Source organism: Sinohyriopsis cumingii, chromosome 9, assembly GCF_028554795.1.
Source record: "Sinohyriopsis cumingii isolate HCF-2022 chromosome 9, ASM2855479v2, whole genome shotgun sequence".
Classification (NCBI taxonomy): domain Eukaryota; kingdom Metazoa; phylum Mollusca; class Bivalvia; order Unionida; family Unionidae; genus Sinohyriopsis; species Sinohyriopsis cumingii.
Genome location: NC_142969.1, coordinates 109,191,289 through 109,211,429, shown reverse-complemented (window position 1 = coordinate 109,211,429; position 20,141 = coordinate 109,191,289). Strand labels below are relative to the sequence as shown.

At 36.4% G+C, this 20,141-nt stretch overlaps 1 protein-coding gene across 1 annotated transcript in view; it reads left to right on the top strand.

Annotated features, from left to right (window-relative positions):
* The first annotated feature begins 14,992 nt into the window (after positions 1-14,992).
* LOC149792454 (uncharacterized) overlaps positions 14,993-20,141 on the top strand; it is an 86,714-nt gene continuing 81,565 nt past the window's right edge. Inside the window, exons 1-2 of the mRNA XM_089969391.1 lie at positions 14,993-15,140; positions 18,298-18,470. Coding sequence (XP_089825517.1) covers positions 15,083-15,140; positions 18,298-18,470 — 231 coding nt within the window. The 5' untranslated portion in view covers positions 14,993-15,082. The remainder of the gene's footprint in view (positions 15,141-18,297; positions 18,471-20,141) is intronic.

The following is a 20,141-nucleotide window of genomic DNA, read 5'->3' as shown; positions in this document are numbered from 1 at the left end:
ACAAATATGATCCTGTCCTTGGTAATAATAAAACTATCATATTAAGTAAAAATTCCAGACCGGGTCTATTGACTGGTATTGATAAACCGTATTATGAACGAGCATATCCTGTAACGGCGGTTATTTATGGAATCTATGAGATAAATAAAAAACCCAACGTTGATAAACTAGCGCCGATGAAATTTTCAAGGTTAAATTGTGTGGCTGAACGAGTAATAGAACACTTTACAAACGCGATGCGTGGAAATGGATTAACTGATTTAAGGCGTGAAAAAATAAACTCGTGGGCTGATTCAGTTAAGGATACTGGTGCTACAATAAAAGATGTTGCTGAGTTAGGAAAAATATTAAAATTTCCAATAACTGTGGCGACAATAACGGGAGAAGTACTGTACCAGTCGAAATATAAATCGAAGGGAGCTCCAATAAATATTATCGATCATAACGCGCACGCATGGACTAACGCAGTAACAATATTTCCACGTGATCGAACTGTTAGATTTTACCCCACAGATATGTTTGATTTTATCAACGAAATAAGTAAAACCGATCCTGTATCGGTATGGTTATTCAAAAGTAATGAGGAGGGTGAATTTGATCAGTTTGTCAAACCGAACGGTGAAATATATCGCACAGAATCCCTCCATGACGAGATGAAAAATCTTGCGACGTTTTTACAGTGCAAGCACGCGGAAAATACTGACAAATTACTAACTAATTGTTTTACCGTTCCATCTGTTGCGGCTCATTTCGCCAGAGAACGAAATTCATGGAAACCAACACGATTTGATTTACTCGAGGACGTACGCGCAAGCTGCGTCGAATATGGACATGGCGGATTATGGAATACCAAATACAATTACAATGATGTTATTTCGGTTGATATGGTTGCATGTTATCCAGGAAGTTTTCTGGGATACGGAGATTGTTCTACGTACTTTGAAAGATTTGGTCACCCTACAAACGAGATGACGCGAGTGGCAATTAATGGACCATTACCTGATTTTGATCTGACTGGATTCGCCTGTATTGAGTCGTTCGAGTTTAACGAAAATCTTCACAAGATTTGTTATGTTTGGTTTGGCAGACATTTTTGTGAAAAACGTTGGGCACCTATAGTTTTGTTGCGATATATGCTAGATTGTATGATACTGACATCGTTGGTGGTCAGTGAGGCAATTATATCATATCATGCACAGACCAAAGTTTGGTTGCCCATGTCAGATTCTGAAGTTATCAGCGAGTTTAAGGATGATATTCCTAATAAACTCAAAACCGCAAAAGATCTCGGTAGAAAAATTATAGGTAAATTTACTCAAGGTGGTGCATATGATTATAAAAGACATCACGCACGATTAATTTTAGATGATGCCGAGTACGATTTTATAATCGCTGATACAACGGCGAAAAATATATTTGTAAATCGAGAGAGTGTTTATTTATCCGACGGAACAAAATTAGGTACGATCGTTAGTTACATAAATGACGTATCCCCGCAATATACTCATCTAAGATCTTCCATGTTGGCTTATGTTTCCATAAATTTATTATCGATGATTAATAGATTTCCTGAGACCGCAGTCAGAGTCGCAACGGACTCGTTTTATATTTCAAGTAAATATTTAGAACCTGTTATGAAATTTACAAGTAATGATGAACGATGGGGTTCGTGGAGAATAAAAAAGGAACTATTACACAATTACACAGAATCAGCAGATGTTCCAGTGAGAGATTTTTATCGTGAGGGTAATAAAATATCAGAAATGTCGAAGGCACCATCGTTGAGTGATCCAATAACCAGATATAAGACAGTATATCTCAATGGACCTGGTGGATGCGGCAAAACAACTCGAACGATTAATGTTTTTAGAAATTCAGATATAATCGTGCTGACACCCACACATAGACTCGCACGTGAGATGAAACAGCGGCAAGTACAATCGTGTACGTATCATAGTTTCTTCCGATGGCGCGGGGATACATGGACTCCTGAACGGATGGGAGAAAAATATATACCTAAAATAATTATTTGGGATGAGATATGCACGGTGTCATTGGATACATTAAAAATGTTTCTTGATTGGTTGTTGACGAAAAATACCGCCATAATAATGTGTGGCGATCATGGTCAACCTCCGCCTTTTGTTGGACCATCTCCACATGATTGGTTAAAAAATATCGTTGATTATTACGAAGAAATAGATGATGATCATAGAGCTCTTGATGCAAATTTGAAGGAGTTTAAAAAATTAATCAGATTACAATCAAACAAAATTCAGTGTGAAATATTACGTGGAGTGATCTCAGAGACATCAATGAGTGATTTTTTGAACTCATGGAGACCCACCGATTTGATCGTAGCAAGTAGAAAAATAATCAGAGACGCTTTACAACAACAGTTATTTCAGCTACATAAAGAACAATATTCAGAACTACCCGTACCGTTGTGTTATAGACCATCAGATACACGAAAACAGAATATTAATGTTGATATTCCAGGACAGACTGAGAATCAAAATCTCGTATTAAATGATATTGTCGCCGTTGATATCAGTGTGGTCGAAGATGCATTACGCGCTGACAAATCTCCATGGGTGTTGGGATACGCTATGACGATCCACTCGTCACAGGGATTAACTATTTCTGATACACGAGTCTGGATTGTAGACGATCGCATCGAGTGGTCAAATTTAGTTTATTTAGCGGTATCGAGGGTCAGAAATATATCTCAATTACGTAGAATCATAATTCCTGAAATCGTTGATAAATTTAACATCATCGATGATGATATATTAAGAAAAAAATTAATCGGATACAAACAATCTGACAAAAAAAATAAACGCGACTTTGATCTTGATGTTGAATTTATTATTGAGTTAAAACAGCAGCAGAACAATCATTGCGCATGTTGTAATTGTATAATGTTATGGCGGTATTCGAGTAATGATTCAAGACAATTTACCGTAGATAGAAAAGATAATAGTCGCGGTCATACACGAGAAAATACCATGTTAACCTGTCTTGAGTGTAATCGACGTCGGGGTACAGGCACCCTTGGCGCTAGCGCCTTGAGTGCTAGTTAAGTGATCGAAATCACCGAAGTGATCGCGGCGGTAGTTGTGTATCCGCGGAAATTATTTGTAGTTGTTCACGCGTAAATCCACGTTGAGGAGCAGCAGAATCTAATCTGTAGATTGCAGGTCTGGAAAAGCCTACATTTCTTCCAGTGGATCTTGTCACGGTAGATATTTTGTGTGTGGTAACACTCCAAATAGGATCAGTTGCTCTCGCGCTACCACCTTCAAGTTCACCAGGCTCATATAAATATCTGACTGTAACATCACCTAATATTTTTTGTTTTCCAGCATCTTTTCGTTGTGTTGGTATATTTTTTTTTGTGACCGCGCTAATGGGTTTCATGTTGGTTGTTCGTGTGATCTCATTATTTAATGCAGCTATCACGATTGGTAATCTTGCCACCCATTCGCGAGATCTTTTATCCTGAATAAATTCCCTCGCGTATTGATATCCAAATAACCGTTCAGCAAGTGTTCGATTAAATCGCTCAACAATTGCCTGATCACGGTGAATTGCAGTATGACCTCGTCGTATTTTGGTATTATGTTGTTTCATCAGCGATGATACTGGACCAAGAAATTCCTTACCAGGATCAACCTGTAGCAGCTGTGGCCATCGCAGACCACCTCGTGGTCCAAGTCTTCGTTGATAAATTCGTTCAAACGCATCGGCTACTTCAGATGATGTTTTCGCTGATAGCGGCTCTGCTTCTTTATATCTACTTGCAACATCAACTACGGTTAGCGCGTACTTGTACGTTTTTCCACGCACAGTATCATGCGGTAAAAACAGAATATCAGCTTGATGAACTTCATTAGGAACACTGACATCGAAATACGAGTACTGAATTTGTTTAGGACGTGGTAGATAAATTTGCCATATTGCTTGTTTAGATAACCACGTTTTAGCAGTAGAATGTTTAACCGATGCTGCATCAGCGAGTTTACCAATTGCTGCTTTGCCTCTCCAGTATCCTCTCGGTGAATAATAAATTGATTCCATTATTAATTACCAGCCCCAATCGCTAATTTACCTTTCATCGAGGATCTTACTAACCAATTAGCTAATGATTCTCTAATATTTTTATTTTTTATAGAATTTAATGAATGAATTAATTTTACATCTGCAATATGCCTATCTTGTAGATTTTTACTTTTATAAGCTACATCATGAACATGACAAGCTCGATCAATAGCATTTATTGGTTCCTCGCCTGGTTTTGGTTGATCTTGATCATCGAGCCTGATATCAAGTCTGGTACCAGGACCGCAATAATTATATCCTGGTAGATGTTTTTCTCCGCTGTATTTAGCCCATGGAGCACCTGGAAACTTTGACATCAAATTAGCAATATCACCACCGCGCTTATTAGGTAAAAACGAAAATTTCTTTCTACCGCATATAGAACATTTTCCACCGTACGCTATTTTTTTGTTTTTTGTTGTAACTGTAGCTAAATCAATAGTTGGAGTTTTAACTTTACAGCGTAAACAATATAAATTCATGTTATAATATATATGGATATAATTGATTTCTCAGCAACTCGGCAGCGAGAGCCAGTTAAGCATCATCCTGCGCTACCGAACTCCATCAGAATGATTATCATAGGACCATCTGGATCGGGTAAGACGCAATTATTACTTAATCTGATAATGAGATGGTTGAAATGGGATAAGTTGTATTTAGTAGCACCATCCGTTGATGATCAACGATGTTATGATGTACTTAAAGATTTCAATGAAAACGCGCGATTACTGGATGAGGATAATGATGTTATAGAGTTTATAACCGATATTGATGAAGCACCATCCGTAGATTCCATAGACGGATTTATTAATAATTTAGTTGTATACGACGATGTGATGCTAGATAAACAATCAAATCCAGCCAGAATATTTTCCCGAGGTAGACACAAAAATACAGACGTGATCTATGTTACTCAACGATATACACAAATACCAAAAGTGATCAGAGACAACTGCAACATTTTAGTTGTGTTTAATGGCGTAGACACACACACGTTGCGAAATATTCATCAAACTTGGTGTGGTGGTGACATGGATATAATTAAATTCAAAAATTTCTTCTCACGAGCGCAAGCTACCCCGCATGGATTTATAACAATAAATTTACATGATCCAAGAACAAGATATCGTGTGGGTATTGATAAAATATTTGGGTAACAGGGGTGATGATAAAATTAAATTGAATTAAACAGATATCATTAATATAATGAACAACTGTGCGTGGCTGCGTCAAGGAACAACAGATAAATGCAACAAAAGGTGCCGTGGAGAATATTGCAAGAAACATAATTATCTTATAAAGAAAAACCCTCATGCTGGTCCACGAAGATGTGTTGGATGTAACAACGGCGTTAGAGGATTATATCAGATTTGCAAAAATTGCGGTGGAGATCGATATCGAAGTTTGATGAACTATTACGGAAAAAGAAAGAACATAAATCCCAAAATAGAAAAACCACCATCAGAACTTGAATATTACTTGAAACATAGAACAAATTCCGAAGATTCAGATGAAGATGAAACAGATGAGGAAAAACGACAGCGAGAACGCGTTGAAAAATATTCATCAAACTTAGTATGGTGGTAAATTAATAGCAGCAGAGAGGGTACCTACCAACGTTGGTCGTCAAAAAAATAAACAAGAAATAAATAAACACGTAGAGTACTTTATTTTTTCAGCTACTATTTCAAACTGAGGTTTTATTAGCACAATCAGTCATTGCAAAAATAAACATCTCAAGGAAAGTTCATTTGTAAAATCTGGACCTTTCTACGAGATGATTTATTTGTTTGTTTTATTTGTTTTGTCGGAATTCTATGGTCTGTTCACCCTCTCTGCTGCTGGGGGTGCATACTTAAGACTACTACACCTTCAATGCAAAGTTACCCACTACGACTCAGAATGTTCAACCATAATGTCTTTTATTAAATTTTGTGTTTTAAGTTCTATTCTCGAACTCCGATCATGCTATAGTCATCAAATTATATGATTGTATAAATTTATATTAGTACCACATTCTTAGGACAACAAAAGACGTTCCAGTGATCAACAAGTCGCATCATATTGAAAGTTTACATTCACTTCACTTCCTAGTGTATTGTACATTCGGTACAAATACTTTTATGCTTGAAAACATGTCCGAGTGTCCTAAACGCTTCCACTCCGTGTGTATTGTTACACGCACACGGGTATTTACTTGACCGAGCGGTTGTCAAACCCTGGCGCGATTCTCGCTAGAAGTCATAAGTTTACCCCGACTTTCCAAAGACTTCCATACAATCTCAGTTGTAAATTAGAAAGCCCGACGTGTCCATTCTATACCTAAATTTTCCTCTAATTAATGTAAGACCACAGATAAACCAAACTGCCAACTATCTATCAACCGTACATCTGCGTGTTTTGGCTTCATTATATTTCCGTACCACCAACCGTTCACGCCTTAGAACATATATGAGTACTCCTTAACAATGGGAACTATTTTAACTCCGCCACCTTAGGCCAGTCAATGTATGCTTTCCAGGCACATTTCGCCGATACAACTGCACCATATTCGCCCGCATGGCGACATAAACGGTGTCTGCCAAGTCCCTTTTTATTTATTCCTTTTTATTTATTCCTTTGTGCAATTTACCGGTTTAATAACGTAAATACTGTCCTTGCAGTCACGCTACCAATGTATACCACTAGATTTTAATATGTACTATTTTACGACAGGGACATTCATTCGGTTTTGGTCGGAATTCACTACTAGTGAACCTGGACATCATGGAAACACACTAACACTTCACTCCGTGACGTTTGCTCCTATTAATTAGCTCATTAGTTCGGGCCAGGAATATTTCCATGGCGCCGAATTCCAATAATCAAACAAGTAATCACACAAATCTAAGAACTGCTTAAAACGGGGCGCTAGAACCAAGTGCACATACTCTAAATTTACTACAGTATATTAAGCAACGCCTTCTTTGAGACAGTATTGTTTAGCGATCCCTAGGTACTGGCTCGTGTTGGGGTTGAATGACATAAAATTATTGTTTCGTTAATAACCGAGATGGTACGAAAGGACCTCGGAATATTGGATCAGATCTGACTATGGGTGGTAATATTTTATAGGCTCAATGCCGACAATCCAAGTAGACAAAACATTGCTATATTTATAAAAACAACGAGACTCTCAGACTCTCTAATAGCCTAAAATAGTGAGAAAACATTTTTATTTCACTGCATAATAAACATGGCTGAAATGTACTGTTTTTAAATTATTGAGCTTAATGCATCACAGTACATCACACATTTCCCCGATCATTTGACGTTAGATGAAGTAAGGCTTTGAGGTCATCTAATTCAATTGTGAAAACTGTGTTAGTTAAATATTTGTTTTGTTAACTTTTTGATCTTTTGCAATAAGATTCCTGTTAATATGTCTGATTTTTAAAAAAAGAATATTATGATTATTGTGCATAAAGTACTTAAACGTTGATGTTATAAATCAGATTCTTGTATACCACGGATTCTTGTATACCACGGATTCTTCTATACCACAGAGCCTGTGTTATGTGGCTATACTATAGTCCCTGAGCAGGACTTAAATGTTTGGCCGATGGTACCACCCGGGGTGGGGTGGGGTGGGGGTGGAGTTGGGGGAATGAAGGCTTATTATGATTCTTGCTAATGCCTGAATCCATGGAGATGCAAAATAGGGGATAGTAGTGCACAACTCTTTGCTTTTTCTATGTTGCTTTTTCTATGTTACCATAACATTTTCAAACATATCCCCTGATTTCGCCGGTAGTTACATTTCTTACATTTCAACAACTGTGATGCTGAGTCTTTACATCAATCTCCTATCAAATATTGATTAGTTAAGTCAGAGTATTAAAATTATGGGCAGCGCTAGTTACAAAAAATGTGCGCTTACCAATGTAACAAATAGCCTTTTGAACTCTATTGCTATTGGTAGCTTTCTGAACTCGTTTGCTATTTGTAGCTTTCTGAACGCGTTTGCTTCTGTTAGCTTATTTTGCTATTGCTATTGGTATCTTATTTTGCTGTTGGTATTGGTATCTTATTTTGCTATTGGTATCTTATTTTATCTTATTTTGCTATTGGTATCTTATTCTGCTATTGGTATCTTATTTTGCTATTGCTATTGGTATCTCATGTTGCTATTGCTATTGGTATCATATTTTGCTTACTTTATCTTAACACAAAATTTGCAAGCTCTGACTGGTACTCAAATATTACTTGACGGTATTTTATTCACCATTTAAGCTCTGACTGGTACTAAACTATTACTTGGCAGGGTATTTTATTCCCCATTTACGCAATCTCATATGCTGATACCTTTTTCGTAAGGAATGGACTTATGGTCATCTAAACGTGTTTCTGGTGCTTCATCACACCAGTTACGTTGCATATTAGAGGAACAAATAATAATTGACTGGCCCCAACCATTTTCTTGCAATGAAGTGTACATTTATGTAATAAGTTTTACCCTTTTATAATATTGCCTTTCTTAAAGGAGATATCTAGACAGTGACTGACAGAAAGAATATTAATAAAAATATTGATGGGCTTGTATATTTGCTCAGAAATGAAATCTTTTTGCAGATTAAATATTTACCTGAAAATACAATGCAAAGGTAGAACAAAGAAAAGCCCTAGAATGAGCAGTAATGATGGAATGAATCTTGCAATGTGTAATACAACCATAATCACCATAATCATCATCATCATCATCATCATCATCATCATCTGACTCATTACCAGATGAAACGTCATCACCGTCTACTCCTGCTGCACCATTATCAGAGTAAAAAATGATATATTAGTGTACCTTTGTATCTTTGAAGGCCTGCAGTTCCTGTCCTTCCATCCAGTCTACTGTCAACTGTACTTCACATCCTGTCTTGTCCACTTGCCTTTCCAAGTTGGGCTAGGTCCTTCTACAGACACCTCTTTCATATGGTAGCCTGGCAATTGGCCCGTAGGGCATGTTTCTGTAAACATTCACTCCATGGAGGGTGGGGATAGCTGATATATCTCAACCTTACCTTTCTTTGAACAGAATCGGTGATAACTCAAATTTAGCTACATAGAGAATGTGCAGGTTTCATACGCCTCTATGTTGTCACTCAGGATTTTGAGGGCACTTGCTTTTACTCTGCATAAAGTTTGATGAGTTTGTTGCATTCGGAATATGCAAGCATGCCTATGAGTGCTCTACAAACTTGTGTGCCCAGTTTAGCTGCTATGTCCTAAATGTCAATGACTCTTGAGCTTGTTTTAGTGTCGGATTTTGGGACTCTGATGCAGTCATGAACACTACTGCTTGGTAGCAATCTTCCGCAGCATGTAGGAACAAAAGGGCCATCTGCATTCTCTTGTGTACTAATGCGATCATGTATTTATTCTCACAGGTTTAAAAGAGTACCTTATAATGATGTGTGTTTCTCAGTGTAATCTGCTTACTTCTGCTCATTCACCAATAATGAGACTTTGCTTGTTTTGTTTCTGACTTGGCTCAGAATGTTCTCTTCTTTTAGATCGTGAGGCTGTGGTGCTCTGCAGCTGAAGTCGAGGCGTTTCACCTAAGACTGTCCTTTCACTGTTATTTATAGATGTTTCCTGGTATGTGTCATACACCACATTAATTTTGGACTTAAACTTCCTACTTTCAGAGCCGTACCGAATAGACATGGCCACTTCACCAAATATAGATTGATCACCTCTCACTCTCTGAACAAGATTCATTCCATCAAACACAGTTACAGAATTTCTGGCAATTTTTCAGTTTGTGCTACATTGTCTTACGAGTATGTATCTAAAGCTAAAGTACATCCACTTACTGAAAGTTGCGGTCCTGTTCCATGATGCGAGCAAAGAGTAGTGTGGCTGCACACAGTTATGGTTCTCTCACTGCATTTGACCTCCTTCTTTTTACACATATTGCTGTTGGTTTTCAGATTGTTCCTTTTCAACGGGGTCAAGCAATTTCCTCATTCTTGGGTTGCTCTCAATCCTCTCAGATACGAGGTTTGCATGACTTTTCTACTTCGCTCATATGCATTCATGATATCATAGGCTATGTCCCGAGGAGCTGGTTTTGCAGTGGAGATAACAATGAGAGTATGTGTCCTAGGTTGATCCAGCTTTCGCATTTTCAATCTTTTTAACTCTTGCTTTGTGCAGATCTGCACGGTTTAAATTGACCATAATACATTACTTAATATACAGGTGTATCAAGAACATCTTACAAAAGTGAGTTGAGATATTTTGCTTTGCTGTAGTGTAAAAATCGAGTGTTTGGAAAATAATTTTAAGATACTGTCAAATTCAGAGGTTGCACATAGCAAACAAGTAAATATAACTGCATGTTGTTTGTCCACTGGCCAGTGCAGGTGCTTGACTAGCTAAGCTCTTAATTGGAATACCCTGACTTAACCAATACAGATGTTTTATGAGATTTACATGAAGTCCAGGCAATAGTTGTATAAAGCTAGCTACTGACAAATTCGGGGCCCCGAGTGGGCGAGTGGTCTAAAGCGCTCTCCATCACGGATCACTACCATCTCACCTCTGTCTGCGTAAGTTCGAGTCTCGGACTCGGCCAATGTGGATATTTGAGAAAGCTTGCCAGTATTTTCTCTTTGGTCGGTGGTTCTTTCCGGGCTTTTCCGGGTTTTTTCTCCGCCATTAATACTGGCCGCCATGTATAGCCTATATTGTGCTGAAAAATGGCGTTAAACCCTATAACAACAACAACTGACAAATTCTGGAATATAGCTCGAAATGTTGTGACAATACATGCAAGGCAGAAAGTTATGCACTGTTATCACCTATTTTTTATCCCTATGAATCTCGATCATGCAAAACATCATAATGAGCCTTCGTCCGCCCAGGTGGGGCCGACCACTTGATGTGGCTATTGTGCTATTATAATCCTTTACTAAATAGAGGAATCCTTTTAGTTAGAAGTACTTCATACTTAAATCTCTCTCTCTCTCTCTCTCTGCCGCGTTGGCTTGGTGGTTAGCAATCAGACTCGCAACCGAACGTGTGCGAGTTCAAATACAAAAAGTCACCTTTTAAAATCGGTTCTGAATATGCTTTCGATAGTATGAAAGCTACAAAATATGTCAAACGTTTCATTTTGGATGGAATTGTAACTAAATTTGGAAACCCATTGCAAACTTTCAAAAAGTACACAAACAAACAAGCAAAACCAACCTCCCAAATAATTCCAACATTTATAATCGAAATCATATTGAAAATCAGCTCTCTCTATCGTTTTATGATGGCTTCACAGTCCCGAGCTAATGATACTACTACTACTACTACTACTACTACTAATAATAATAATAATAATAATAACGTAATATCTAGCATACATTTAACATTGTATTATGACAGAAATAATCCGTGTTCAATATCAGCACGATAACAATAACGACTCTGTATTAGACACAAGCATTTTCAGTACAATGCTCACGTTTGTATCGGGTTTCTTCGCACCATTATATATCTTCATGACCCAAGTTACAGATTTATAACCTCTTCACCGTCATGTTAATGTCGGAACTCAAAATAGCTTCAACTGGATGATATCTAGTTTCAATATCGACATGAGACTCTGACAGTTCGTAAAAGTTAGACTGTATCATTCGTTTGATTGTTGGTTTTCTATTGCCCCCCCCCCCCCGGCCCCCCCCCCGGCCCCCCCCCCCCGGCCCGCCTTGTTTTTTTCGTTTGCCCAAAAGTTGATATATCTGAACAGAAAGAAAGAAGGGAGATCGATTATGTAAGGATTGTACCTGCATATCTGTCTAACTTGACGCTGGCGTTAAATTTCTTGAACAGGTTGCGATGAAACTGAACGTATTGTAAGATCACCCACTCTGTACTACAGCGTATATTCTGCCGTAAATCAAACTCTGCCAGGCAGACACTTAAAAAAGAAGTTAGGTTCTCAAAGAAAGGTGGTTGATTTACATACAAATAATGTATTTATACAAGCATTGGCTCCAAGTAATCGACGAAACTACTGTGTTTGTGGATGGATTATCTATATCTTGGTTTAACGAGGATAAAGGGGGGGGGGCATGGTAAATTAAATAAGTAAAACATGTTGAGAACGCTATTTAGCTTTTAAATTCTTGCACGTTATATGTTGAACAGCGCATGACAGAGAAAACTATCCAGCGATTAATTCTCTCTCTCTCTCTCTCTCAGAAAGGTGAAGAAACAATTAAGGATTGATGACAATCTAAGATACACAATTTGCGAAAGTTCATGAAATTTGTAAGAAACCAGCACTTATTTATTTAAGGTAAGAGTTTTGATATCTTTGGATTCGGTGTTTTAAAATAAAAATTGAGGCAGTCTTATTTTGATTGCTCCATGGGCGGATCACAATTTGATATACCAATAGTATTGGTATATCAATTTGATTAATGCCAAAACTTTAACTGCCGTGTGTTTTTTTTAATGTATGTGATAAGTGTTGCTTTATGTGTATGAGTATGTATGTGTGTCAAGAAGATAAATATGCATATTTTAAATGAAAGCGCAAAAATTAAACTGACCAGAAAGACTATAAGGAAGCTACCTAAAACATAATTCCACCATAACGAAAACTCAAAGATGGTTTTTCCCTTAAACGTTATTCATTTGCGAGACAGTGTCCGCAATTATAAAAAAACGTTTAAAGTAGATGAAAATAAATAATAATAATAATAATAATAATAATAATAAATAATAATAATAATAATAATATTATTATTATTATTATTATTATTATTATTATTATTATTGGCGCAGTTGATTGGCTTTGACTCAGTTTACAAAAATCTGGAATTTACCACATGAATGACTTTCTTAACAGATTCTCGCCAGCTGAGACCAATGGTGATTTTATTGAGTTTACGTATTCAAACTGTTTACATGTCAGATAAAACTAGAGAAGTGTCAATAAAGAAATTTGAGTGTGGACTTGACAGCCAAAATTGCCTGTGTTATCTCCAGAGAAGTCCCGATTAAAACTTCCTTGATTTTCTTCAATGTCAATAGAAGAAGTTTAACAAATTGGTTTATGAGTTGCTAAACATGCGCGTATAAAAAGGTTATGAAAGTAAAAAGACATTTATTTTTTGTATCCCAGTGTCAACTTTGTCACAAACTTAAATTCGTAGTTGGACTTATAAAACTAAATCTATCAGCGCATATAGGATACTATAGATTTAACTAGTTATTCAATTTAAAGTAGAATCGTCGGTCTTTGAAACCTTAAAGTCGAACCGAAAATCAACAGATCAATGATGAATTTCTACTCATTCATTAATCATAAATGACATATTAAAATAAAGATAAAAGTATTAATAGTCCCTGTTTTATAAATGTTATTAAAATAGTACACATTTTCATCGGAATCTTTTTTTTTTTTTTCCATTCCCCTCTCCCCCTGTCGTGCGTAAGCGACAAACTAAGCAAAAATCTGGAGTGAGAGGAAAACATTGCGTTGGACGAAAAGATTACAACTGAACTTGTACCAAGTAACCTACATTAATCTGGTTCGTGGTAACGGTATGTTTACGCTTTCCTTGGGATCTATATATAGTGTTCATAATATCAATTATACATAGTTTCAATAGCCAGTCGACATTAGGCCTACATGTTAAATTTGTCGGTTACGAGGCACACATACTGTAGCGTATTTAATAGTTTGTTCTTGTTGTTTCTTAATACTATTATAATGTTCTAAAAATCGATTAATAATTATTAAATATAAAAATGTCCAAATGGTCGCCCTCCCCGCTTTCTCTCTCTTTCTGGATTATTGGAGAGAGAGAGAGAGAGAGACAGAGACAGAGAGAGAACTTTATAGTCTTTAGAAATGTTAATTAAAGCAGAATAAAGACTTATATGAACTGTCAATATATTAAAATATTTTATTACATCTTGTTGGATTCGTCATTTCGCTTAGTTTCTATTCCACGCTAATTTCCATACGCCAGTACGTGAATTCCTGACAATTTAGATTCAGTGTACAAGAAGCTAACCGTGTTTGTAGTGCCATACTTTCTTCATAAAAGCCATATTTTATTTTTAAATCATGAGTGTGTCTTACATTGATTTAATAAATGTGAATAAAAATAGAAACTCAAAATGAAACCAATCAGCTTATCAATTTGCATATGTGATTGTGAACAACAAAAAAAAGGCGAAGAACTACATTTTGTAGATGACACACTCGCAGGGATGTGAGGAGTTCATTCATATGGTCAATACACAGTTGCTCAGAGCATAACGTAACTCCATTCAAAGGGCAAATATGTGTGTTTGTATGTGATATAAATAAAATATATGTATCGTATGTACGCTGTATCAATGATATACTCGTTATATAATTTTTTTATTGAAAGGAAACACGGCAAGCCTCGTTTTCTTTTAAAGAAAAATTTATATATCGCGTGGTATATCATTGATACAGCGTACATACTATATATATATATATATATATATATATATATATATATATATATATATATATATATATATATATATATATATATATATATATATATATATAATGTATAGAATATATAAATAATAATAATAATAATTAAAAAAAATATGGTAATACTATATTTTATTTTATTTATAAATAAATTCTTTACTCAAGCGAGAGCTATTAGTTTACCATCATTTCTTATAAATTCTTAAACGTTACTGATGTTTTCCTTATTCCATATCACGATTCTCATAAACGAGGCTGAAGTCCTTTTCCCCCGCGGTATCCTGGTTACAACTACTGAACAAGGAAGTTCAATAACAGTATTGACGGGTCTGGGTGTAGACAGTGATTGCCTGTACTCTGTTCCTTGTACACTATTGGAATCAGACAAAAATTTATTTGTATCATAGCGTTTGTGAAATATACTTACCACACGTGTCACCGTCATTCAAAAATACATATGGGATGGAAATAGGGATGTTGAATTTCGGACTAATCATTAGTTGGCTATTGAGCCAGACAGGTGAGTGGCCAAGTTTACATGTATGTAATGAGTGTTACTCAAACGTTGGCTGAAAAGTAGCAAGTTTTTAATATAAAATATTTAAGACATTTTGTTATATTATTTTATGACCAAAAGGTGTAAGTTTGATTTAGCCTTTGCAACAGCTCCATTGTTACTAAAGTTTGTCATTGTCTGCGAGTAATGTCCAATCTAAATGTCCAATCTAAATACGTCCCTTTGTGTCATTAGGAAAACATAAAGTAAAGAAACTCTTTTCTCACATTGGCCTTCTATTGCTAGCATAGTGCACGCAAAGTCGAAAAACTCCTCGATTTCCATCATCACTTTAACATTCGATCCCTGTAATTAAAATAATCGTTAACTGAAACACGTTTACGTACAAAAACAAGCAGTCGTTTAAGTTCATTGTACCACAAACAGGCCGTTTCGCACTGATCGACCTAGCCGAATATACGGCTTCTTTAGTCCAATATAAAAGTCGAAAAAAAAAAACGTTGTTGTAATTGCAAGTGTTTCAGTTGATCATCAACTAGAAGAGCTTATGGTCTTTCGTCCGTTGCCGTGATCGGTTAGCACAAATGTCTTATCGTTAATCCTCCTAAATTACTTCGGAGATTGCCTTGAGACTTTACACACACGTTCATCACACGGTCTAGTTCGTGCTAAATGGAAATAACATTCAATAAAGCTGCCAGTTGTTGTTGTTGTTGTTGTTGTTGTTTTGGGGCTTAACGCCATTTTTCAGCACACGATAGGCTATACATGGCGGCCAGTATTAATGGTGGAGGAAGAACCCGGGAAAACCCATAAAGCTGCCAGAGCGGCCATGTTGAGAATCTTGCTGATACTCCACTTGAATGGGTGGTCATATCAAATGGGGATTTTCGTTAAAAGCACTTTTTATTAAGCCTAATTGGTTCTAAATGAAAATGGAGCAGGATCCGACGTCCAACATGGCCGCCAAAGCAGCCATTTTACTACTCCTCCTCAAAGGAGAGTCATATTTGACGCGATGTTTTTCATCAGAAAACTTTTGTATGCTGTCTGGTTGGTCTGAAATGAAAATGATGCCCCTCGCACATCCAATATGACTGTCACTGTGGCCATGCTGATAATCTTTTTTTTTTGCCACTCATCCTAAATGGATGGTTGTATCAACAAGCGAGAGTGACGTCTTGTGATGTCCTGAATTAAAATCGTGCCAATAAGACTTCAAATATGGCCACCACAACGGCCATTTCGAATTCTTGATATTACTAATTCTCCTAAACGAATCATCATATCGGCATGGGGTTTTCACTGAAATATTTCTTTTGATATCTAGTCGGTGGTAAATGAAAATGGTCACAATCGGAATTACAATATGGCCAGCACAATGACCATCTGGAAAATCTTGTTATCGCTCCCAGATGTCTGGTCATATCTGACATCTTACTTTCAACAGAAGACATCTTGGATTGTCTAGTTGGTACTAACCCAGAATGGTGCGCATCTGATATCCAATATGGCCACTATCGCAGTCATGTTAAACATCTTGCTATTGTTATTCCTGTAAAATGAAAGCTGAGATTAACGTTGGGTCAGATCAACTAGGGCCAGATCAACTAGGGGTCAAATCAACGTGGGGTTTGCACCAGAAGTCATGTCTTATCGAGTCTTATAATGTACTCTTGGCCATGAATTAAAATAGTGCCTTTTTGAAAGTCTTGTTATTGATATTCATTTTAATTGGAAAGTCATTCTGAACTGTTGTCTTTTTAATTTTCATCAGAAAAGTAGTTATGGTGTCAAGTTATTCGTAAATTAAACTGACACAAATCGACTCTTAATAGAGACAGCATGGTAACAATTGTAAAAATATTGTTATTTTACTCGTCCAAAATGGATGGCTATATCAATATGAGGTTTTCAACAATAACCGCCTAATGATATTCAGTTAGATTTCAATTAATTTGGTGCCAATTGTAAATCCAGTATGGCTGCAACAAAGGATACCTTAAACATCTTGCTATCATTTCTTCACCTGCATGTGTGGTCATATTCATATCAGGTTTTCATCAAAAGATCTCTTATCATCCATGTTTAGTCCTGCGTGAAAATGGTGCCAATCGGACATCTGGTTTTCATCAAAAGATCTCTTATGATACATGTTTAGTCCTGCGTGAAAATGGTGGAAATCTGACATCCGGCATATCCACCACAGCAGCTAATTTGAAGATCTTACTACGGAAGGAAAGTTTTTACCATGAATTCAAGGAAATGCTATTCGCGCAGTAGAGCTTCAGTCTCGTCGAGGGACTCTTGTTTAAAGTTCATAATCTCATTTATATTTCTGAAGAACAAATGGATTCTAGATCAAAGCGCTGGATCGAGGGTTTTTGTTTTCTTCATTTTTGTGTCTGTATATAGTAATCTTATGGATATGAGTAGACGTTAATTTAAGCCTGTTCACATTTTTGTTATTACTGCGGCACACAATTCAGACGCTGTTTTTGTCCCATTACTATAGCCGTTTCAACCACTGTTCTTTAAAAATTAAAATGTGTTTAAGCGTCATAAACAGTTAACAATTTTTCAGCGTGAACCTAACATTTTACGTTCGGGAATCTTTCAGTGGGTGTTACATCAGAATTCGCTATACACTATTTTGAGTTCTCGTTTTTTTTTGTTTTTTTTTGTTAAATGTGAGACAAAGCATCTTTCATTATGAGTCAGTATAGAGGAGGGGATTCCACTTTCAGGCTTATATATGAGTGTCTGACGCAAAAGTTTGATCTCGAGGGTGGAACTATCCTATTCTACAGCGATGTATATGAAGGAATCTGTTATTCCCAAATTCCTTGCTTATACCGTACTTAAAGTAGCATGACATCATCATAAACTCTATTATTTAACAAGAGCATACAAGCTCGTTTTGCCATGACAACAGTGTCTTCGCGGAGCTGGGTTGAACTGCTCCTATAGGCTTTGTATTATGAGGGGCCTTGTGTAAAGTTGTACTTTCAAGCATCGTTATATGTATCCTCCATAGTTATAGTAACATTCAGGAGGTTTAATGGAATTACTAGTTTTATTTTTTTTTTAAACTAGTAACTCTTAAGGAATCTCAGATTACTGTCTTTCTGATTCTGATTATTTATTTGTTTTCATCTAGTTGTTCAGACTCATTACAATCGCAAACAGCTGTCGAACGAGATTCGCATGGCCGAGACAGAAGCCAAGTTTTTCCTTAGTCATGGAAACCGTGTGAAACGTAGCACAACGCCCTCATTTTGCTACGACATGTCAAAAGAGTCAACGTGTGAGTTGCGATCTTCCGAGTGCCGTGTAAGTATATGGCAAATATATTCGATGTCCACCGAATCGATGATAGCTGAGTGCTAAAACATTAATTTTCCCTTATTCCGTGCAATTACAAAGCAGTTTCCTATTGTTTCCAACTAATTAAGCTCGTCGTTAGGCGAAGAGACAACATAACAGACACAAAACAAATGTTAAACACAAACTTGGACTTTTAGATGCTTGAATTACAAGATAATCTACAACGAAGAATTTGATAATGGGGAGAAAAAAGTCAAATGAGAAAGTGTCTTGCAATTAGTAAACTGCATGTCTGTTTTGTGTCGTTGTTAGATTAGCAAACCTGTGAAACAATAATACAAAATATGGGGTGATTTCTGTAATTGCGCGTTAAACATACGGATAATTAAATTGTTTTGACCTTACAGGACCAGGACAAAAACGGAAACAATGTGTGGCGAAAATCATTACAATCAAACACCAGATACTGCAATATATACTAAATATATTTTATCTCGCTAAAGTTATGCGCGTAAGAGATAGTAAAGGAAATTTGCCATCAGAATGTTGCAGCGGGATATTACTGCTAATAATGTTATTACTAACTACTAATAATTCATATAACATGTTATGGAATGTGTACATGAGTAAATATTGTCGTAATAAATGTTTGCGGATGATGAACTGATATTTGATTGGAAGTTTGATACAACTGCATTGGGAAGGTTACATTTGTTTCATTTAGGCCATTATTCAGCGTGCATTTTCAGATAAAGACTCCAGTACTCTTCTTCACGTGTTTGTTCTACATTTATTCACGCAGCTATAGACTTAACTGAACTTACGCGATGTAATAGATCACTCCGCTTACCGAATTAGGTAATATGACGACCTGTTAACCTCTGACAAATATTCAGCATTTGACAAAGACCTATGTTTCAATTTCAGTGATAGTTTTATGTAAAATGATTCTCTTTATTCTTAGAAATGTAAAATCACCAAGTTAAGTGATACTGCAGTAGACAATACTTGCATATAGTGATAACTTATTTTATTTCAGTAAATCATTAAGATCAGTTTTAAGGCGGCTTGAGAAGATATTCATATTAATGAAAATTCACTTCAAAAGATGTTATTGTCTTTATTATACATTCGTATCTTTCTTAATAATAACTAACTCTTGTTTCGAGGTAAATGAATTAAAAATATAAATTGAATGTAGTTACTGTTTGAACTGTTGAACATAACCATTGTAAAGATCTACTATTCATGACATGAAGTTTTGATAAGCGATTTATGTCAGTGCAAACAACATGTAAATACATGCTTAATATATCTAAAAATATATAAACCACTGTTTTCGTATTACTCACCCTTATGTTGGTATGTAACAAAACTGACAGTAACTTTCCTTGGGTCGGTGGTTCTTACCGGGGCTATCCCGTGTTGTTCCTCTGCTAGTTAGATTGGCCGCCACGTATAGCCTGTCGGGTGCTGAAAAATGGCGTTAAACCCCGAACAGCAATGACAACAGGTTTAGTCCCTTTCTTCAGCTCAGTGACGAAAAGTAGTCACTCGAGTATCTGAAAGATCGAGAGAATGATATATTATTTTTGGCACAAACCAACATTAAAATGTACATTTTCAAACTTTAAAATGATGCAGACTCGGGTACAGTGCATCCTATAGAAGAACAAA